Source organism: Panthera leo, chromosome A2, assembly GCF_018350215.1.
Source record: "Panthera leo isolate Ple1 chromosome A2, P.leo_Ple1_pat1.1, whole genome shotgun sequence".
Lineage (NCBI taxonomy): Eukaryota > Metazoa > Chordata > Mammalia > Carnivora > Felidae > Panthera > Panthera leo.
In genome coordinates, this window is record NC_056680.1 from 14,938,115 (window position 1) to 14,960,891 (window position 22,777).

Here is a 22,777-nt window from a genome sequence, read left to right on the forward strand (position 1 = left end):
GAAGGCATTGCCATCTTCCTTGGAGCCAGGGGAATAAAGACACAGAGCAGGCTGAGGGGAGAGTTACTCCTGAAGGTTCTGGTGAAGGGCGGTCCATGCCAGGGTTCCAGATATCACCCGTATCACTCACATATGGTAACGAAAAATCTCGATCCAGCTTGACGAGGCCAGGCATCCTTAAGGGACAGAGGGAAAAATATTTGGAATCAGGACTGTTCCAGAAAAGCTGGAACATACTATCATTGGCTCTTCATACCTCCATTGTCCAATATGGCAGCCACTAGTCACACGTGGCTATTGAGCTAGTGTGACTAAGGAATGGAATTTTAAATTTATTTTTTCAATTTTAGTTAACTTAAAAATGGATTTTTTAAAAGATTTTATTTTTATGCAATCTCTACACCCAATGTGGGGCTCGAACTCACAACCCCTAAGCAATCTCTACGCCCGATTTGGGACTAAGAGTTCACAGTCCTGAGATTAGGAGTCCCATGCTCTACTGACTGAACCAGCCAGGAGCCCCTAAAAATTGATATTTGATTCAGTTATTGAAAAGCTTTTAGGTGTGTTTGGAACAACCCCAGTATGCGAATCTGTTTTTTAAACCAATTTTGTGAACCGTAACTAAATACCGATCCATATTTCCAAAGAAAATTTAGCATTCAAACTGGGATGTGCCAAAGTATAGAATATACACTGCATTTGAAAGACTCAATATGAAAAAAAAGAATATAAGCTACCCAATTAGTAAATACTTTGTATATAATTATTTTTATTTTTTTATTTTTTGTTAATGTTTATTTTTGAGAGAGACAGAGACAGAGACAGGGACAGGGACAGAGACAGAGAGACAGAGCGCAAGCAGGGTAGAGGCATAGACAGAGGGAGACACAGAATCTGAAGCAGGCTCCAGACTCTGAGCTGTCAGCACAGAGCCTGTCGCAGGGCTTGAACTCACAAAGCGTGAGATCGTGACCTGAGCCGAATTTGGACGCTTAGCTGACTGAGCCACTCAGGCGCCCCTAGAAACTTAAAATCACACTTGTGGTGTGGATTATATTTCCCCTGGACAGCTCTTATCCAGACTCTTTTATATGTAGGGACTTGATATTTAGAAAAGTCTTAATCTTGGGGCCAGCAAGAGGGTCTAAACCCTTAGGCATCTTAAACTTTGCATTCAGTTAATTTTCCCTCTTTGCTTTGGCTGCTGGGAAGCTCAGTGCCAAAACTGCAATTTTTAAAAAATGCTTATTTATTTTTGAGAGAGAGAAAGAGAGCATGTGCGAGTGGGGGAGGGGCAGAGAGAGAGGGAGACAGAGGATCCCAAGCGGGCTCTGAGCTGTCAGCACAGAGCCCAACTCGGGGCTCAAACTCATGAACCATGAGATCATGACCTGAGCCGCAGTCAAATGCGTCACCAACTGAGCCACCCAGGTGCCCTGTGTTGCAATCTTTATCTAGAAATACCTTAATATACTAAGTTTCCTTCTGGATATATTTACTGTTGACCCTTTTTTCTCGTTTGCCTCAATTCCAACAATTCATCATTTTCATTTCTTTGTATTGTCCATAATTTTGTTAAGCCATCTTGAATCCTTTATGGAATAAGACAGGTTCACAGGACAATGTTGATACTCGGCCCAGATTCCTCCGGTCCCCTTTTACTGGGGTGTGTGTGTGTGTGTGTGTCCCTATTGCCACTTCCAACAGCCAATCCCTATGCCTCTTCTTTGGACACCCAGTCTTGGGCTATTAGGGGAGGTATTGCCTGAGAATTCACACCCCTCTGGGGTGACCCTGAACCAGTGACTTGTGGGGTGTGAGAAGGCACGGGTCTCGTGTAGGTGCACTGAGGGTGGGCTGTGGGAGGGGGTTCCGAGGGGCCACTTGGACTGCCCACGATGGGACCACCCTGAAGCCACCCTCCACGGGATTCTGCCTGAGATGGCACCCTGGCAGGGGCTTCCCTGAGGGCACATCCCTCATAAACCACTTACACGCTAAGCTCATCCCAACGTCTGTTCGGGGAGCCTGACCTAAGACAGCCAGTGATACGTTTTTAAATGTTAAAATACGTTTGAAAAAATACCAGGCTCTGTTGGTTTGAGGGATTTGAGTTGGTTTGTACAGCTAATTAAGTAAAAAATAAAGCCAGGCTCATTTCCCTTGGCACATCAGCCGGGTGCTGGAACTTGAACAGCAGGGAAACAGGGGTGGGGGTCCCTGTAAGTCACGGATGGTCACTTCCTCGGGGGCTGGAACCATCTCAGACAATGGCGAACGGGCTCCCCATGCTTCCCCGCTGCTCCTCCCAGCAAACAGGTGAGACCAGAGGTTGGAAGGGGGGCGGCTCGGCCGAAATCACTGTGCTGCCCACCCTCCAGGTCCACCACAGGCCAAGGGGAAGGAGGAAGCGGGGTGGGGGTGCCTGTGTCCCACCGTGCAGGGGGTTGGATGGAGATGGGGTTTGGTGCTGGCCCGCGTGACCACAGAGAGGGTGCCTAGAACACTGACCCATCCTGATAGCTTCAGAGAGAAACGCACTCTGCCCTCCAGTGCTAACAGCTGTGTGTGTGTGTGTGTGTGTGTGTGTGTGTGTATGTATACATGCGTGGGCAAGTGCACGCTCTTCTCAAACAGCTCAGAAGCCCTGGGAGTTCTGAGAAACCTGCTTCAGGGCCTGCCTTCTGTGCAAAGGCAGAAGGGGGACACGTTGGTGAGATCTCATCACCACCCCTGGCATCTGGATTCTCCGGGTGCTAGACTACTGGGCAGGGCGCCCCCTGGTGGTGGGTGCTCTACGCGTTGGGAGCTCTCTCTCCTCCCCTTCACTTTTGCACAGCTGGTGTCAGGGAGGTGGGGGCTAAAGGGGTTGGGGGGCCTTGGGGGCTGGACATTTACCCTCTGCAGCCCCAGACTTCCCAGGCCAGCCACCACCTTGGGCTCAGGTGCTGGCTTGCTGTGATTGAGGGCTTGGCTGGGGGCACTGGAGCCAGATGCTAGAATTCAAGCCCCAGCGTCACCACCGTGGGACCCAAGACAAGTTACTAAATGTCTCTAAACCTCAACTTCTTACCTGTAAAGGGAAACCAAAGGATCTGCCTCCCTGGGTTCTTTGTAAAGAGTCAATGGGATGATGCGTTAACTGAGTTTGGGCTCCCCAAAGCAGCTCCCAAGAGACTCAGATGTAAGGAGTATATTTGGGAGGGAATCTCAGTAAATACCGCTTGAGGAGAGAGCAGGAGTGGCGTATCCAGCTCGTGTGCGCCGCCACTGGGGCACCGGGCGCTCAGTCCTTCCCAGCATGACGTGGCCTGGAAGGAGCTGGGCGTTTGTCTGCAACAAGTCCCAGCCGTCTCTGCTTAGAGCTACTCCTGGGGAACCTTAATTCCTCAGCGCCTCCGGCTCATCCGCTGCATGGACACACTGGGCTCCAGCAGCCTGAGAGTGTCCTAAGATAGATTCAGAAATGACAGCATTTGGAAGTTGGGCCAACACGCATGGAGAAGTGCTGCGGGTGGGGGGGACCGCCAAAATCTTCTACTTGGATATTTTTATGTTCTCAGAACAGAGTGGGGCACTCGTAACATCTCAATAAACAATCGCTGTTAATAATAGTACACATCAGGGGGTGCCTGGGTGGCTCAGTCGGTTACGCGTCCGACCCTTGGTTTGGGCTCAGGTCATGATCTCACGGTTCGTAAGTTCGAGCCCCGCTCTGTGCTGACAGCGCGGAGCCTGTTTGGGATTCTCTCTCTCCCTCTCTCCCTGCCCCTCCCCTGCTTGTGCTCTCACTCTCTCAAAATAAATAAATGTAAAAAACAATAGGAGTACATATCAGAGGTCCAATCGTGGCCCCTTTCTCCACAAAATGCAACATGGCTGATAAACCAGAAGGGGCTACAGATACACTGTGTGCTGTGGGGACGGCTAGGTGCCAGAGGCCCTACGAGCGGGTGTTCGATGTCTCCCATTTTATAGACAAGGAAACCGAGGCTCCCAGGGTGTGGGATGCTAGTCTAAGGCCAGGGGTCAGGTGATACCAGCCTTGGTCTCCCGTGGGCGGGTACTGCTGGCCCCTGCTAGTGCCAGGATCGGAGAGAGTTTTCATCCTGTGCCTGAATGAACATGCTTTCTCTCTGAGCCCAGCCATGACTGTGCAGAAATTTGTTTCCATCTGTGAAATGTCAAGGCTGAATCTTTTTTGTTCTGCCCTGGGTCTGCACGGTAAAGGACTCCATCCAAGCCCCACAGCTGCCTCTAGCCCCCAAGACTCTTTGGGAGTCTCTTGGAATCATAACAAAGTAACAAAAGGAATGATTCTCCTGCGGGGGAGAGCCAGGGAATAGGTTTAGCATTCTTTTTTTCCTGCACCATTCAGACCCGGGAGGAGACAAGAGAAGAGGGAAATGGTGGAAACAGGAGAAGGTTTCCTTCCCACTCTCACTCACTCACGGTGGTGCCTACACTGAACTTGGGAGCTGGCTTGCCCACGGGGCAAGAAGGAGCCGGAATCCCAGCGGCCCATTGTCTGCATCACGGTCAGGAAAGGAGGGTCTGCTCCGCTCTCCTCTCTGAAAGCTACAACCCCTTGTCAGTGCTGGGGACAGCAAGAGGAACCCTAGGTCCCTGCCCTGCTGTATTCATACCTGCGGGTACAAATTTGTGCCTGTCGGGTGGGTGGGTGAGGCTGTCACCGGGGAGCGGGATTCTGTAGCACTCTGCTAGGCGGAGGACAAACTCATCTTTTATGACCGTGTCATCCCCAGTGCCCCCAGAGTGAGCCAGACAGACTCCAGGCAGCAGGAGAGAGGGTGCTTTCGAAAGGTCAGGGACGACCGCTTTGGGTTATTTTCAAACACCAGCAATAATAAACCCCACTCCGTGCGCCCGGGAGGCTCAGTCGATTAAGCGTCAGACTCTTGGTTTCTGCTCAGGTCATGATCTCACAGCTTCACGAGTTCGAGCCCCGGGTCAGGCTCTGCGTTGACAGCTCACAGCTTGGAGCCTGCTTCGGATTCTGTGTCTCCGTCTCTCTCTGCCCCTCCCCTGCTCACACTCTGCCTCTTGACTCTTTGGCTCTCAAAAATAAAAAAACATTAAAAAATAAATAAATACTTAAAGTTTAAAAAGAAAAGAATTCAAGAGCCAATAGTCTTTTAAACCCCGAAGGTCATATGGGCCACAGAGGGGTTCCACACAATATTCTCCGGAGCCTGGGCTGGAAGGGGCCTGGAAGGAAACCACAGGAGTACATGATTCTTGCCTGTAATTCGAGCCACCAGAGCATTCTGGAGAGCTTGCTGTGGGTGCATCTCTGGGGCACCAAGATAGCAAAATTCTGGGATTCTTACTACATCCAGGGAGGTTACATCCTGTTGTCCCCCCGTGAGTTTTGGAGCCACACACTTGGCCTTAGTCCTGGTTCTGTTTCTCGCCAGCTAAGTACCCTTGAGGAAGGGACGTAAAGTCTCAGAGCCTCTCCTCCCTCATCATCACAGGGTAGGAGGTGAGGCTGGCTATCGTTGGGGAGGGAGAGGACTCACTTCCTTAGTTCTCAACCCATGGCAGTTATTACTACCCTTAATTTTAATTATTTGGCACAGCAGTTAAATGTGGGCTTGTCATAAAATACAGGGCGCCCAGTTCAATTTGAATTTCAGATAAACAACAAATAATTATTTCACTGCAAGTATGCCCCAAATATCGACTGGGATATACTTATGCTAAAAAATTATTTGCTGTCTATCCGAAATTCAAATTCAGCTGGGCACCCTGTATGTTCATTTGCTACATCTGGCAACTGGAGGACTTGGGCAAGTGACTTAACTACTCTGGGCCTTGGGTTCCTTAGGTGTAAATCCAGGGAACACTAGTAACTTCCTCGGAGGCTTCTCCTGAGGCTAGATGGGAGCCTGGGCGCCTGGCCTAGCAGGTGCCGTGGGATGAGGGCTAGTGGTGCGTGTTGCGGGGGGAAGGGTGTAAGGCAGCCGCCGGGCCCTTCCCCAGAGTCTCCCACTAGCCAAGTTCTGGGGCCAAGCCCGTCCTCCTTCCGTGGGGGAGGGGAAGCGATTACAGTTGGCCCTCTTGTGCACCTGCTGCCCCTCTCCCATAGCCCCCAGGTGCCCCACCTTCCACCATGTGTCCCCACCAGGTATCAGGATGCTATCAGTGACCAAGAGGAGGCTTCCCTTATTTCAAATGTGAGCCAAAGAGGCCCATTTTCAGGAGAGGTTTATATGTGGCAATACCTTCTACGGGTCCCTACGGCACTTTTCCCTTCCGGCACTTTTCTCGTACCGCATCACTTGATCATTGACCTAGAGTCAGAGGGACGATTTTGAGATTCCTTTCTTTGGGGCTGAACTTCTAAATTTTTTTTTGACACTTCAGTTTCCAGATGTTTCTTACCATCCCAGTGTCCCGAGCCCCACGCTTAGTTTTAATGTTATTCTTTGGGGGAGATCCAGGTTCCCTACATTTTGTAGGTCAGATCAAATTCCCACTGGATGGCCGTGAAGCTCCCAGCAGGTATCTCGTACTGCAGAGATACTCCAAGCTTAGTGGCCATAGAGCCAACCTGAGCTTTGCCTGGTACTCTGCCTTGAGAAAATGTCAGACCCTGGGATTGGATTCAAACGCGAGGGGAAGGCAAAGCTATTTCTCTCATTCTTAAAAAAAAAAAAAAAAATTTTTTTTAGCGCTTATTTATTTTAGAAAGAGACGGAGAGACAGAGCACAAGTGGGGGGTAGAGGAAGAGAGGGAGGGTGGTGACACAGAATCCAAAGCAGGCTCCAGGCTCTGAGCTGTCAGCACACAGCCCGAGGCGGGGCTCGAACTCACAAGCTGTGAGATCATGACCTGAGCCGAAGTCAGACGCTTAACCCACTGAGCCACCCAGATGCCCCAAGGCAAAGCTATTTCTAAAGACTGGCCCAGAATCTTCACAAAGGAAGATCTATGAATGCCCCGTAATCGCATGAAGAACTGCTCAATCTAATTAGTCATCCAAGAAATGCAAATTAAAACCATGATGAGAAAGTGCTATACATCCATTAGAACAGCTAAAAATAACACCAAATGGTTATCTGGCATCTGGCAACACCAAATGGTGGAAAAACGCAAACTCATATATTGCTAATGATAGTGTAAAAAGATACAAAAATTGGGGCACTTGGAGGCTCAGTCGGTTAAGCGCCTCTGTGCTGACAGTGCGGAGCCAGCTTGGGATTCTCTCTGTCTCTTTCTCTCAAAAGAAATAATAAACAAATCAACTTAAAAAATGACGCAGAAACTTTGGAAAAAATGAAATTCTTATAAACATAAATATGACTTCCAATTCCACTCTCAGGTATTTACCCAAGAGAAAGGAAAACGTATGTCCCATACGTATATTTTCGTGGCGGCTTTAATAAAGTCACTCAGAACCAGAAATAGCTCCTGTGTCCATCACCTGGAGACTGGTCCGGAAGGCCATTCTGGTAGGATGGAATACTGCTCAACAATAAAAAGAAACAACACTAGTGAAACGGGTAGAAACATAGTTGAATCTCACAGATGTGCTGAGCGAAAGTACACATACACAGAAGAGTCCACGGTATGATACATTTATATGAAATTCTAGAAAAGGGAAAAACAACCAATGGCAAACAGATGGGAAACAGTGGTTCCTCTGTGTGTGTGTGTGTGTGTGTGTGTGTGTGTGTGTGTGTGTATTGGATGCACATGTGGTGGTATGGTTAAGGTTAGAGACACGAGGGCACTTTTTGAGGTGATGGAACTGTTCTGAATCTTCGTAGGGTCTGGGTTATGTTGGATGCATTTGTCAAAAGGGATTGTCTACGTGTGATCTCTTGCGTGTACTTTATACCCCAAGCAAAACAGAATACAAACCCCTGTGCCTTCCATAAGTAAATTAATTACATGTAAGAAATAAAAAAGAGAGGGAGAGAACACATTTTAAAACATTTTCCCCTTTAAATTGGATGCCCAGCATCACTTACCCAGGCTCATTTTAGTCTTGTAGATATTCTTGTCAATCCTGTTTCACAGAGGAGACAACTGGGGTTCGCCAAGATTAAGTGACTTTTGCAGAATGTTGGTTCCAGTCCCCACCCACGTCTGTCTGACTTCATAACCCATGCGGGCCACACTCCTGGGCTCCCACGCCAGGGGCTGGGCACACGTACCCCATGGTGCTTGCTGGCGTCCCCGGAGGAAAAATAGCTTTTACTCTTTGATGACAAAGTTAAATAATTGCATTTTATGAAAACAGTCTGTGGTGTAGCAAGCAAATTTTGCATAAATTTTTAAAAATAAGAGACAATATGTAAAAAATTGCCCCCTTGCAAAAGGTGGTAATTAGGTAACGTCAGATGCTCCGGAGTGGAGGGGAATTCTCCACTGTGGCCCGAGAGGACTCTGTGCTCGGGTTTAAGAACTAATTCGCTGCATCATTATACCATCGTGCCAGTGTGTCTGGCCGCCAGCTTCTGCCTCTGTTGGCCTGCGCTGCTCGCTGAGCAAGCAGGCTCGAGGGTGATGCTCAGGGTCACGCACACCTGAAAGAGATGTGCTGCCCGCCCTTGGTGTGGCTCAACACGCTGGGTTCCTTGTAATCTACCAGGTAGACAGAGAAAAGGACACAGAGCTTCTAAACATGCTTCATAAAGCTTCGCCAAACTTTAAGATTATATCGTAGGAGGGGTGCCTGGGTGGCTCAGCTGGTTAAGTGTCTGACTTCGGCTCAGGTCACGATCCTACAGTTCATGAGTTCAAGCCCTGCATCGTGCTGGCCGCTCAGAGCCTAGAGCCCGCTTCAGATTCTGTGTGTGTCTCTCTCTTCCCCTCCCCTGCTTGCTCTCTCTTTCTCTTTCTCTGTCAAAAATAAATATTAAACAACAACAAAAAGATTTTTTTTAATTTTTTTAATGTTTATTTATTTTGGGGAGACAGTGAGACAGAGTGAGGGAGGGGCAGAGAGAGAGGCAGACACAGAATCCGAAACAGGCTCCAGGTTCTGAGCTGTCCGCACAGAGCCCGACGTGAGGCTTGAACCCATGAAGTGTGGGATCGTGACCTGGGCCGAAGTCGGGCGCTTAACCGACTGAGCCACCCAGGCACCCAAAAAAAATTTGTTTAAAGATGGTATTGTAGGATTGGGGTGCTTGGCTGGCTTAGTCAGCAGAGACATGACTCTTAATCTCAGTTTCCAGCCCCACGTCGCGTGTAGAGATTCCTTACAACCTGGGAGCTGAGAATGATTTTTGCATTTTTAACAGATGAAAAAAAAAGAAAAAGAATTCGCGATGTGAAATTTCTACGAAATTAACATTCCCGTGTTCATAGAGTTTTACTGGAATGTAGCCACACTTACCCATTTACATATGATTTATAGTTGCTCTGAGCCTGTGGGACTTCCCTTATACGCAAGCGTTGAACGCCAACAACCCTTGAACGCAGAGGTGAAGGCAGGCACTTCACACTTCGTGGGGGAGTGCCAGTGTGACAGAGCCCACAGCCCCTCCCTAGCACAAGTGCAGGACATCCGGGGGGCAAGGCCAGCCAGCCAGCCCTCAGCTGAGACAGGCAAAGGTCCGGAGGTCAGCGCACAAGTGGGGTAGGAGTTTGAGGTTCGACAAGCAGGTCTGAGCTTCACCCGCTCATCTCGTCATTGCTGGGATGGGACTCAGGGGCCAGGTAGGGTGGGCAGTGAATCCTGTGGGTGCCTCCGCCCAGATTCCCTCTGCAGGCCTTCGTCCCTCTCCCCCAGCCGCTGGGAGGGTGGGCTGCTAACACCTCTCAGCTGCTCCCCTTCTCTGGAGAACCGGGCCCGGCTAAGTGGGAGTTGCCAGGGAGGCTATGCAGCCCCTGTACCCGGACCTTGGCCAAGTGATTGTCTGAAATGGGACCACAGAAGACCAGCCCCGTGCCTCCAGGTGGGGCAACACTGTGGAACGATTCCTGTTCCAGAGCTGGTCCAGAGCTGGTTCTAGAGCTGATCAGGCCAAAGCGGACTCCAGCTGAGACCACATCCCTGCTTTCCTCCTTCCCCTGCCCCATCCCGCTTCCCTCACTCCCCTCCTCTGGAGGACACCCCTCAATAAATCCTGGGTGTGAGTCTTTCCATCTCAGACTCTGCCTCTAGGGAGCCCAATCCTAGACAAGATTCATCCCAGAAGACCTTAACACAATCACTGGGAGTGGTGCTGAATACATCTTGACCTATTTATTTATTTTTAAAGTTTATTTATTTTTGACAGAGAGACAGAGAGACAGAGAGACAGAGAGAGAGAGACAGAGCAGGAGTGGGGGAGGGGCAGAGAGAGAGGGAGACACAGAATCCCAAGCAGGCTCCGGGCTCTGAGCTGTCAGCACGGAGCCCGATGCGGGGCTTGAACTCACGGACTGAGAGATCAGGACCTGAACTGAAGTCTGACGCTCAACCGACTGAGCCACCCAGGCGCCCCAACATTTTGACCCATTGATGGTTCCTGTTCGTGGTCGATTCCACCCCCTCCCCCGCCTCTGGCTCCATCTCGGTCCTCTCCCCGGGTGTTCTGTCTTCAGCCCCCATCCCTGCCATAGGCACATCTGTGTATGGCTTTACTTGGCCATGTGGGGCTGTGACAGCTTTGGGGGGCAGCATTCTCCAGGAGCAATATCCTTCCTGCTTATTGAATCTCGGAATTCGTTTTCGCTCCAAAGACATCAAGTAAACCCAGACAATACGTGGCGGGTCTGTGGTTACGACCCGAGGAGATGAATCACATTGTTCATCCTCTAAAGTTGTGTTCCTTATCAGCCCCATCCGGGAGCTCAGACACAAAGCGGACACATTTCTCCAGGAGGGGTGGGAAGTTCGGTCTGGCTTTGACATGTGTCTGCAGATGATAAATTTGGGATAAGAAAGAAAGCAGGCCTCCCCCACCACAATGCCTACACCCCATCTCCATCAGGCCTTTGGCCCTTGGATACGTTTCAATATCCCGTGCGACCGATTTCTGACCCACCTGTTAGGAACACAGTCTTTATGATTCATTGGCCCTGAGAAGCCCCTCCATTACCTTCTGCAAAGGCAGGGGACCACCAAAGAACCCCTCAGCAAAGCTCTAAGAAGCAGGCACCCTAGGGCTAAAATATATATAGCAGATGCGTTTGGCCATTTGTCAATAAATATTAACCACGGTCGCTTGGTGGGTGCTGGTGTTATTGCCGATACGGAGTCATTTCTCTTGTGAAGGGTAGTCTCTCATTTTTCTATGGTGCAGCACCTGTAGAATAAAAGTTTTAAAAACAGTTATGTCCGGCACAATCCCATTTTTTAATATTAAATAGTTAGCCATGGACACAGGTGTACAAAAATAGACAGGAAGTAGGTGCCCCAAAATGCTTGGCGGGGCTTCTCTTGGGGGTGGTGGAAAGACGAACTCTCTCTTCTCTTTCTTTTTTACTTATCAACCTTTCTGATGCTTCTTTTTTTTTTTTTTTTTTTTTTTTTTTCAACATTTTTTATTTATTTTTGGGACAGAGAGAGACAGAGCATGAACGGGGGAGGGGCAGAGAGAGAGGGAGACACAGAATCGGAAACAGGCTCCAGGCTCCGAGCCATCAGCCCAGAGCCTGACGCGGGGCTCGAACTCACGGACCGCGAGATCGTGACCTGGCTGAAGTCGGACGCTTAACCGACTGCGCCACCCAGGCGCCCCCTTTCTGATGCTTCTACAACGAATATACATCGTCTGTGTTCAAGCAAGGGTGCAAAGATGATGCTCTGCAGCAAAGTGTCTTTCCTTTTTTGAAAGTATTTTTTTTTTAAAGTCTATTTATTTTGAGAGAGAGCCTGAGTAGGGGAGGGGCAGAGAGAGAGAGAGAGAGAGAGAGAGAGAGAGAGAATCTCAAACAGGCTCCCCGCACTGTCAGCGCAGAGCCCGACGCGGGGAGTGATCTCATGAACTGCGAAATCGTGACCTGGGCCGGAATAATCAAGAGTTGGACGCGTAACCGACCGCGTGTCCTCAGCGGCACAGAAGCTCAGCCAAGGACTTTAGGAGATAGTTCTGGGAATACTCAGGCAGTGAGAACACCAGGAAAATGCGCAGGGCGCAGCCAGGAGAGGCCTTGAATTGTCCTGGGGGAGCAGCAGGCATGTGACCAGTCCTCAGAGGACCACAGGGAATCCCCACCTTCCTCAGAACGCGCTCAGACCCCGTCCTGTCCTGGGTGCGGCAGAAATCACCGAGTGTCAGCACCCGCGTGGGGACCCCGGGACTCGGCTGATAGCTGGAAGAGGGGGTGAGAGAAGAAGGTGCTTCTCAGGAGGCAGATAAAGGAGCAGGAGGCTGAGGACGGCAAGGCGTCTGCTGTTAGGGGAGCCCTTGGCTTTGGAGAAAACCGCAGGGGCCCAGCAGTGACGGACCTGCGAGGTGGGGCAGCAGGAGAAATGCCCTTAGTAGAAGGAGTTAGAGCTGATGGGGGTGGGGGAGTGCAGGCCCAGAGAAGAGTGGGCTCCTGAAAATTTCTGAGAGCTAGAGGACCAGTGTCCTCGGGGTAGGAACCCAGGGAAGATGGAGAGCGAGAGAGTAAGTCCCGCAGACCAAGACCCTGCAAGGAAGATCTGGTTGCCCTTGGGGGGAGCTGAGTATGAGCCGACTGCACGAAGCAGTTTGCCCTAAGACCACAGCCTGAGCAGGGAAGAGCCGGGAACAGAAGGCCATGCCCGGTCAGTGCCCGCCCACGGCGAGTGCAGTGAGGAGCCTGTGCTCTGCTACACCGTGTGCTCCCCCAGCTCCCCAGCAGTCCTCCCACCCAGAAGGACCAAGTAATGCCCCGGGAGAGATGCCCCACAAGAGGCACAGCAGAGCCAGGAAAGGCCAAGGCGCCCGCTCTAGAGGAGGCGTCTTCCCAGTGTCCCCAAGGGAAGGTTCAGCCATGCACTCAATGTCTGTACCTGTTCTTAACTCTCCCAGTCCTCACAGCTTTAAACCTCTTCTCCTAGCTGGGAAATGGATGGTTTCTCCCCAGTGACAGGAGAGACCCGGCACAGTGAAGACCGACTCCCGTCTGGCCCCCAATGTCACTGAATTAGCCATTTCTGCGCAGTGGGGGAGGGGCGGGGCCAGGAGAGAGGGGGTGCCTGCTCTGACCTCTCCCTTCCTTTCTCCCCACTTTAATCCTAACCTTTCTCCCATCCTGCTCCCCAGATGACTCCTACATCACGGGGATCCAGAGTGTATTTTTGTCCAAATCTTCCAGACTGAATTCTCTGGGGACCCACTTTGCCCAAACGTTGGAACAGCCACCAAGCTGATGACCTCCTTCGCTTGTACAATCCCTGGGGGGCAGTCTAGCTGTCAGTGTGGGCAGGTGCCACAGGAGGAGAGTCAGCATGGCACTCCTGGGGTGAACTCTTTGTCTGCCGAGCGAAGTCCCGGAATTCTTCTGGGGGGCCTGTAGGTCACAGTGGTGTTGGGTGTTGCTCGACTCAATGCTGTTCCTGGTACCAGATTCTCCTCTCCTCTGGGGACTGGAAACACGATCTCGTGGGCTCCCCTCTCATTGGGTGGGGCCAGATGACTCCTTCCAATCAGTAGGGTAGGATGTGACTTCTTGGATGGAGCATTGAGTTGCCTGTGGGAGACCCTCCAGAGTTTCCTTCCTCCTAACCAGATGATGGGGCCCTATTGTCAAGTCAGGGTCACCCTCAACCAGGATCCCTGAGTGATTCCAATGGGCAGAACCCCTGCCCACTTTGACCGTGTGGCATGAGCAAGGAATACGTTTCTCTTGTGTTAAGCTGATGAGATGTCGGGACTGCATACGACTGAAATATAACCCGGTATATCCTGACGGATACCATCATTTGAGAGAGAAAAGGAACAGGCTTTCTTCCGACTTGTGAATCTAGGAGGTGCAATGATTAAGCAGGCATTGATTGGAATTAGGGGTTATTTCCCATATCACCCCTGATTGTGGATATTACAGAACTACCCGAACGGAAGAGAAAAAGTACAGCTGTGTGATCTGTGTAAAAGGAATAGAATGGTAATGATCTGTTCCTCAGATGGTCCTTGTTTCTTTTTCAATGTTAATTTTTGAGAGAGAGAGAGAGAGAGAGAGAGAGAGAGAGCATGAGCAGACAAGGGGCAGAGACAGAGGGAGACACAGAATCTGAGGCAGGCTCTGGGCTCCGAGCTGTCAGCACAGAGACTGACGTGCGGCTGGAACTCAAGGAACCGCGAGATCGTCACCTGAGCCGAGGTTGGACGCTTAACCCACTGAGCCACCCAGGCGCCCTGGATGTTCCTTGTTTCTAATGACCAGGTGGCTGGAACAGTTCCACATCTCGTTAGGTACGGTGCCCATCACAGGCTGGGTTCCAGGAGAAGCGGGCTGGGAGCTAGAGATCAGTGGGCAGGAGGTTTGTTAGGGAGTGCTCTTGGATTGACAGCTGTGGGAGGGAAGGGATGGGAGGAGGCCGGAACAGCCAGAGGGGAGAGGCCAAGCCTCCGTGGAGTCTCTCAGCGGAAGCCTCCGCCGATCCCGCCAGGAGTTCTGAAGGTGGGAGGACTTCAGAGCTTCCCCTAGAGGGCTGGATGTTCACGCGGATCAGATGGGTCCCTGGATGTGGTGCCCCAGGAAGGGGGTGTGGCTTTGGGCCGGGTGGCTGTCTTCAGCTGAGGCAGGCCCTAGGGGAGTCAAGGGTGTTCAGATCCAGGCCAGGGGGGGTTCTCACGATGAACGTGAGACAACTCAGTAGGGCAGCCCATAGCAGTGGCTGGAGTTCGGACGGTGGGTACACGTCCTCTTCACGGGTAAAGTCTCTCTCAGGAGAAGCAAAAATAACTGGGAGTGATGATTTATTCTGGGGACTTAGCTATGTCACTAGCAGCCCAAGCTGTCCCCCGGAGGCTTGAAGAATGGGCTGGAATCTGGGGACTGTGGACATACGCGCACTCGCTGATTGGCCTTTAAATAAAACGCATACGTGGAAGTAAGTGTTTCACTACTGAGACTATGCCAGCGAGACCCCACAGACCCCACCGCTGTGCCTGCCAGGGCCTGACTTACTTTGCCCAGTGGGCAATCCTCACTAAAAAGGGACAGGAGGGACCCAGGCTCCATCCTTACTGTGTGGCCTCCTGCTTGGGGCTCTGGCTCTCAGAGAGCCGCCAAAGTCAGCACGAAAAGGAGCCAAGCAGTCCATCGGTTTTATACATGCACAATATACACGTATGTCTACGTGCACGTGCAGGCTCTATGGGCAATTCTGGAAATTGCCAGAATTGCTATTGCCAGACCTTCCTTTAGGAAGGTCTATTGTTGCAGCAATAGATATCAATATTCCAGCCCTGCCCTAAGAAAGTATTCATTAGGGCCCATCCTCTGTATGTATGCATGTATGTATATAGAGTGTGTGCATATATTATACACATATATGCATAGCTTTTACGTGTTTTTATTTATTTTGAGAGAGACATAGACAGTGTGAGTGGAGGAGGGGCAGAGAGGGAGGGAGACAGAGGGTCCCAAGCAGGCTCCGTGCTGTCATCGCGGAGCCTGATGCAGGGCTCAAACTCACGAAATTGTGACATCATGACCTAAGCCGAAATCAAGGGCTGGACACTTAACTAAAGGTTTAGTCTCAGGTCTGCCTCCACAATCATGTAGTTGTGATTGAAGGCAAAATGCTGAACCTCTTTGACCCTTAGTTTCCATCTTGGGAAAAAGCAGGGAGAGAGAGAAAGAGCATGTGTGTGTGTGTGTGTGTGTGTGTGTGTGTGTGTATGTTGCCAGGAATCCTTAATGTGACTTCGAGAATTACAAACACCGTGATTATATGAAAATTGACCAAGGTTAGCAGTTACTGGTTTTCTCCTGTTAGATACCCCAGGGCTGAAAAAAGAGGGCAACTCACATACCCCCTTGGCTTTGGGGCATAAGATCTGCAGTGACTTGTGAGGCTAATGGGTTTGCATTACATTGAACTTCAACATCTGGATCTGGAGTAGGGGAAGGCCGTCACCCTCACCCCCTTCTCTCGTGGCTGGCCTCGGCAAGAGATAGCCCTGGATCCCCTCCTTCAGATTCCTGTGGAAAAGGGGGGGGGGCTCATTTCTTTGATATAATAGATACATCTCAAGATTAAAGGAGGCTACATCTTTCCAAGGTTCCCCTCCACTCGCATACAGCAGTTCTCAAACTCGAAAGACATCAGGACCCCTTGGGAGTGCTTGTTAAAACACGGATTGCTGGGCCCCACCCAGAGTTTCTGATTCCGTCGGTCCTGGATGGAGCCCCGATTTAAATCTCTGACAAGTTCCCAGGTGATACTCATGATGCCGGTCCAGAGACCCCACTTTGAGAACTACAGCTCTTAGACCAGTACAAGGTATTCACTCAAAAATGGGGAGAAAGTAGAGCAAGAAAGTAGCTTTTGAAATCTTTTTTTAAAGGCTTTTAAAATGGTTTTTGCGTCAGGCCACTTTAAGGACTTTTCATTTATTCTGCTTCTGAAAACTGGGAAGGATCTGAAACCACTGTCCAGCAGTCACCGAGCTTACCTTAGGGGAAAAAAAAATCTTATTAATGCCAACATAAAGCCTCAGGTTTGCAAACTAGGTTTTGGAATGTGCTCATATGCTAAGGTTTACGCATACGAAAAGGCTATCTCCCTGCTTCTTGCTTTTTAAAGCGAGTCATTTCCGTGAAGGATAGATACCTGGTTCGGGGGAATGATTGATTTTACCATTTTGGTATTTTACTGGGTGTTTCGCAGATGGTGAGGCAGGGGACAAAAAGGCAAATGACAGAAAACCCTGTGTGCCACCATGACAAACGTCAATGAGGCTGAGGGGTGGGGTGGCGGTGGGTGCTGGCGGGCAGCTGGGGTAGAAGGTGAAATTGCCCTTAGGGTAAGTAACACGGTTAGTTTCCATCTCCCGCCTCTCCCAGCCAGGCCAGCCAGGCAGCAGGAGCCCCTCTCTGACTTTGGAGAGTCTCTCCCTCACATTTCAGGGCAACATCTTGTAATTCTTGGATTCCTCTTCCCAAATCAAACGAAGAAAAAAGCTACATACGCATCTCTGGAGGAAAATGTCTGTATTAAAAGCCAAAAAAAACCACAGAAGTACAAGAAACGCCCACCAGGCCACGTCACTGGATAGATCGACTTGGAAAAGGTTCATAAAGTTCATTTTCAGCGGTAACAATATGTGGGTGTGAAATCCTTCCCATGCCTCCCCCCTCCCCCACCTTTAAATAAATTAAAAAAAACAAGAAACTTCAAATACTATGTTTGGATACAAAGAGCTTCTCTTCCTACAGCAATAGCAATTTGATTTTGTTTTGTTTTGTTTTTTTACTAAAACTTTCATTTAAAACAGTTATTAAATATATAAAACAAATACACAGGATTTGGTCATTTTCTGCCATGAATATAGGGCACGTGGGTGCGGGGAGGGAGGGCAGGGGGATGCAACCGAGGGGAAAGGGCCCCATTTCCCTCCTCCGTCTTCCGAGCTGCGCGGCTCCCACCTTGCAGCTGCCCCCTCGGAACCAGAAGCGCCGCCCGCGTCCCGCTGGGCCACCCCGCTGGGCCCCCTCCGGCGACCCCCTCCCCGGAAGAAGAACTAACGGTCACGACAGCACGAAGCACACCGGCCGAGCCTCCCGGCGGGAAAGGCACCCGAGAGCGCGGACACAGGGCGGGCGCGGGGAGGAGCGGGTCACTTGGCCGCCGCCCCCGAGGTGACGGCCGCGGCGGCGGCGGCGGCGGCGGCGGCCGCGGCCGCGGCGGCGGCGGTGGTCCCCGCGGGCACGGCGGCGGGGGCGGCGGCGGCCGCGGCGGCGGCGCTGGCGGTGGTCCGGCGCTGCTCCATGCCGTTGGGCAGGAAGCCGGCGATGATGGGCACCGGCCAGATGAGGGCGGCCACGCTCCACACGACGATGACCAGGGTCATGAAGCAGGCCACCAGCGTGGACTCGATGGGCTTGCGGTTCAGCCGCCAGCCCGGCTCGCCCTGCAGCTCCTCCAGGCTGAAGTCCAGGCAGCAGAAGTGCAGCGGCTCGCCCTGCAGCCACAGCGGCCCGGGGGGCTCGGCCGCGGGGTAGGCGGGCAGCGCGGTGGGCGCCCCGGCGGCGGCGGCGGCGGCGGCGGCGGGCCGGAGGCGGCCGGGGCGGCGGCCGCGCACCCAGCCGCAGCCCACGCACAGGCGCAGGTCCTGCTGCGCGCCGCCGGCCGCCAGCCCCAGGTGCTCGATGAGCAGCGGCGGCCCGACGCGGTGGAAGGCGGCGGCGAAGAAGGCGCGGCCGTGCGCGTTGGTGGAGAAGAGCAGCAGGTCGCACTGGAAGCCCCGCGGGCGGCCCCAGCGCACGAGCAGCGAGCTCAGCATCTGCCGCTGCACGCTGATGTTGCACGGCGCCGCCGCCGCCGCCTCCTCCGGGCCCGGGCGCTCGGGGGGCCCGGGCGCCGCGGAGGCCAGCAGCCGCGGGGCGGCGGGCTCGCCCGCGGACGACGCGTTGACGGAGGCGTTGGGGGGCGCCCCACCGAGGCCCGGCGCGTCCGCGGCCCCGCCGCGGGCGGGCGGCAGCGGGCAGGCGGCGGCCAGCAGCGCGGCGAGCGGGAGCAGCATGGCCTGCGGCGGGCGCCTACGCGCGCGGGGCGGGCGGCGGCTGCATGGCGCACGGACGACTGGCCGGCAAGCGGACGGCGGGACCGCGGGAGCTGGCGGCCGGGCGGAGTGGGGGCGCGCCCGGCACCCGGCAGCCCGCGGGGGCGGCGCGGAGGAGGAGGCGGCGGCGGCGGCGGCTCGCTCGGCACGGGGATCCCTCCCCGGCCCGGGCTGCGTCTGGGGTTCCCCGCCGCCCCCGACGCGGGGGCCCTCGGACGGCCGGGCTGCTCTGCAGGGCCCGGCGCTCGCCCGGAGCAGGATTCCCCGGCTCGGCTCCGCCTCCCGCGCGCCCCGCCCCGCCCCGCCCCGCCCTCCGCCCGCCTGGCTGCGAGACTCGGGGGAGGGCGGGGTTCCACGCGCCAGGCCGGGCGGGACGCGCGCGGGGTGTCGGCCTGGGACCCTGCCGCCTGCGCGCGGCCCGGCCCGGGGCGGAGCGGAGGGTTGCGGGAGCCGCGCGGGGCGGGGGTGGGGGGTGGGGAAGGGGGCGGGGACGGTTAGCCCGGCCGGGGGGGGGGCGGGGAGCTTGCCCACGCGTGCGACTCCGGGCGGAGGAGGCGCCGTGGGACAACTGCGTCCTCGCATCCCCTGGTCACGCGGAGGGCTGAGCCTGCGAGCGCTCACCTGGACCCCTCTTGTTTTACAGAAGGGGAAACTGAGGCCGAGAGACGCCCCACCCCCCTCCTCTTCATCCCCCCCTCCCCTCACCTCCCAGGCCACCCCACAAGCCAGGAACAGGACTCCGGGCCACTAGGCTTTCTGCCTTCCCACGATGTCTCTTAAAATCAATCTCAAATCTGCAGAGTTTCTTTTTTAATACGCCTCGGACACGTTAGACCCACTTGGTATTCTCAAGGCAGGCAGAACCCGGAGGAAAACGCCAGGAACTCCATACGAGTTTTGGGTGGGGATGGGCTGGCGGCAATGTGAGCCTCGCAGCCTTGCGGCTCCGGCTCCGAGGGAGGGGTCCCGAAGGGGTGTTTCACTCCCAGGAAGCCGCTGCTCCCGTGCAGGGCCCCCACCTGGCCGGCAGAGGAGCATTTGTCTGTACAATCCGTGTCAAGGGACAGTTCATCCCTTTTAGGATAGACAGTAGGTTGGGAGAGGCCTGTCAAGAATAAGGAGCCACAACCAGAGTTATATTTTAAGAACGCTTTCCTAGTTAATTTGGTCTCTTACACTTGGCGGGAAAATCACTGATGCCCTCTAAGAGAATGACCTATGGTTTAAAGCCATCGTGCTCCCTGAGCACCAGCTATTTCTGAGGCTGGAAGCCGTGGAGGGACCCACCGGCAGGAAGCAGTCAGCAAAGTGGGCCTCACTGAGGTGAGTTTCCTGAACCGAACTATATTGCTAGGCGTCATGGCTGATGACATTTCTGGAAGCTGTGCATTATTTCTAACAACGAGTAAAAGCAGGTTGAGAAAGATGTAAAAACAGCCTCAAAATATCTGAACCTACCTGGCCTCTTTCCAGTTGGGCAAGTCATTATTCTGACGTGGCCTTGGTTTCCCCATCTGAACAGTGAGGTCGGTGGTACCTGCCCAGCAGGGATGCTAGGATAAATGCACCCAACCCAGCGTCCATCTGTCTGTCCACAGAAGTGCTTCCGTGTCCAGTGGTGGCTGCTGTGATGTCCTTACTATTAGTCCTGCCAGAACTGGCTGTCTGGAAGGGTCCTTGGTTTCTATAGAAATGATACATTTCCCCGAGGGACTAGGACTCCCCTTTTGTTCAAGCCCTCATCACTTTTCTGCTGGGAAGTGATGCTCCCAGAGAGAATGATGTGCATTTTCATGCTTCTATTAAAAATTACTCTTCCTTTAAAAGCCTTGCATGTCAGGAACTCTTTTGACTGCCTTTGGGGGACTGAGCAAGGGGGGCCTGGGAACAGCCCCAGAACGTCAAGTGATGTGAGGGCCGAAAGAGGCCCAGTCTTCAAGGGGTGCGTTCTAAGCTTGGCCACTGTGTACAATAGTGGGTGACGCTCTCTAGGGTTTCGGCCAGAGGTGGGGGCTCCCTGGTTTTGTCTGTGCAGCAGAGAAGGCGGCAGCAGAGGGAGAAGACAAAGATCTGCTTGGGGGGGCGGGGAGGGCAAGCAGCTTGCTGCAAAGTCATGTCACCGTAGCCCCGTGTTCTGGCCACCGGCCTCCTGGCCTCGTTTCCAGCACATGCCACAGAGGTCCGACACTCACCCTCCCTCAGAGGGACTGAAACTCTAGATTGATCTGCCTTCTTTTTGGACAGTGGGAATTGGGGAAGAAAAGGTAAACAGTGAAGTTAGTTTCTGTCCTGTTGACTGCTGTGTTACCAGCGATGAGAAGAGGACCTAACAGGGTAGGCAGAGGCTCAGAATTAGTGCCATGTCACCTTGTGGAGGTTGGGTTCCAAAGTCTGTACGTGAGTTAGAGGATCTGGTGCAAATCTCTTTTATTTTGAGAAAAATCGTCAGTTGAGTTTCTTTTTGTAAGATGCGTGTTTTATAAACATGCGAATATGTTATAACCTGCCTACAATATGGTGGATAGTCTGTGCTTATATTCATGGCTTGTATTTCGTGCCACACTCTTTCTTGTATTTGAAATTAGCTCAAATTGATTTGTTCTTGATTTCTGTGAGGATTCCATCTTTGGATATTTATGTTTTCTAAGGGGGTGAAAATTATTTTGGAAACCAAGTCCAAAGTGCTGTCTTATACACACAGTGATTTCCTTCCTCCAGTCCTTCAGTTCAAGGTTACAACATCCTGCTATGATCATTATATATAATATATATATATACACACACACACATATATATTGTATATAATGTATATGTATATACATTATATATAATGTTTTTTATTCTTGAGAGAGAGACAGAGTGTGAGCAGAGGAGGGGCAGAGAGAGAGGGAGACACAGAATTTGAAGCAGCCTCCAGGCTCTGAGCCATCAGCACAGAGCCTGATGTGGGGCTCGAACTCACGGCTGAAGGCGGACTCTTAACTGACTGAGCCACCCAGGCACCCCGTGTGTATTTTTTTTTTTTACTTAACAGAGGAATACATTGTTTGGCTTACACACCTAATTCATGATCAGCTATATAGTATTTATATATGAGATAATATGACTTTGTACCATTTGTGATAATATGGGTATGTAACATATATAAACAATAATATGACTTTGTGGCATTAAATAAGGGAAAATGTCATCTGTATGTTTTGTTGCCTTTACAGAATAATAAAAGAGTTACATATTTAAAAACATTGAAAACATATAACATATTGTATCATATGTGATAAACATATTTAGTATATTGCATTACAGCTGCATTATATAAAGGTTGGGAATCAGCAGAGGAAACAATGAGAACCCCAGCTACCTGGTCTCTACTTTTCTGTATGTGCATAATTCTCCTCCTCCTCCTCCTCCTCCTCCTCCTCCTCCTCCTCCTCCTCCTCCTCCTCCAAGTGTTTATTTATTTTGAGAGAGAGAAAGAGAGACAGAGCACAAGTAGGGGAGGGGCAGAGAGAGAGGGAGACACAGAATCCAAAGCAGGATCCAGGCCCTGAGCTGTCAGCACAGAGCCCCATGCAGGGCTTGAACCCATAACCACGAGATCATGACCTGAGCCAAAGTCGGATGCTTAACTGACTGAGCCATGAGCCACCCAGGTGCCCCATAGTTATTCTTTTCTGCGTTCTGCATACTCCCTAAAACGTGCAACAATTACTTCTGAAAAAAAAAAAAAAAGAGAGAATTATAGGCGTGCCTGAATGGCTCAGTGGGTTAAGTGTCTGACTCTTGATTTCGGCTCAGGTCATGATCTCTGGGTTCATGGGATTGTGCCCCATGTTGGACTCTGCATTGTTATCAAGGATCCTGCCTGGGATTCTCTCTCTCCTTCTTTCTGCCCATCCCCTGTGTGCGCGTGCTCTCTCTCTCTCTCTCTCTCTCTAAGCAAATAAATAAACATTTAAAAAAAGAGAGAGAATTATATTAAAGCCTCACCCCCTTTTGCAACTGTTACTGTTTTGCTCTTTTCCTTCAGCCTGGCAGGGACCCCGAGGGCCAGCCAGGGACATAGGGTGTGCAACACCCCGTTGCCGACGGAGTGAGCTGGTGG

At 52.2% G+C, this 22,777-nt stretch overlaps 1 protein-coding gene across 1 annotated transcript; it reads right to left on the bottom strand.

Annotated features, from left to right (window-relative positions):
• Positions 1-17,091: 17,091 nt before the first annotated feature.
• TMEM158 (transmembrane protein 158) lies at positions 17,092-18,633 on the bottom strand. The gene has a single exon (XM_042927501.1). It carries the CDS (start codon positions 18,631-18,633, stop codon positions 17,728-17,730), a length of 906 nt encoding a protein of 301 aa, XP_042783435.1. The 3' UTR covers positions 17,092-17,727.
• Positions 18,634-22,777: the final 4,144 nt, after the last annotated feature.

Bases quoted from the DNA above. Each gene is read 5' to 3' on its own strand.
- TMEM158 (XM_042927501.1), bottom strand. From the start codon at position 18,633: ATGCTGCTCCCGCTCGCCGCGCTGCTGGCCGCCGCCTGCCCGCTGCCG.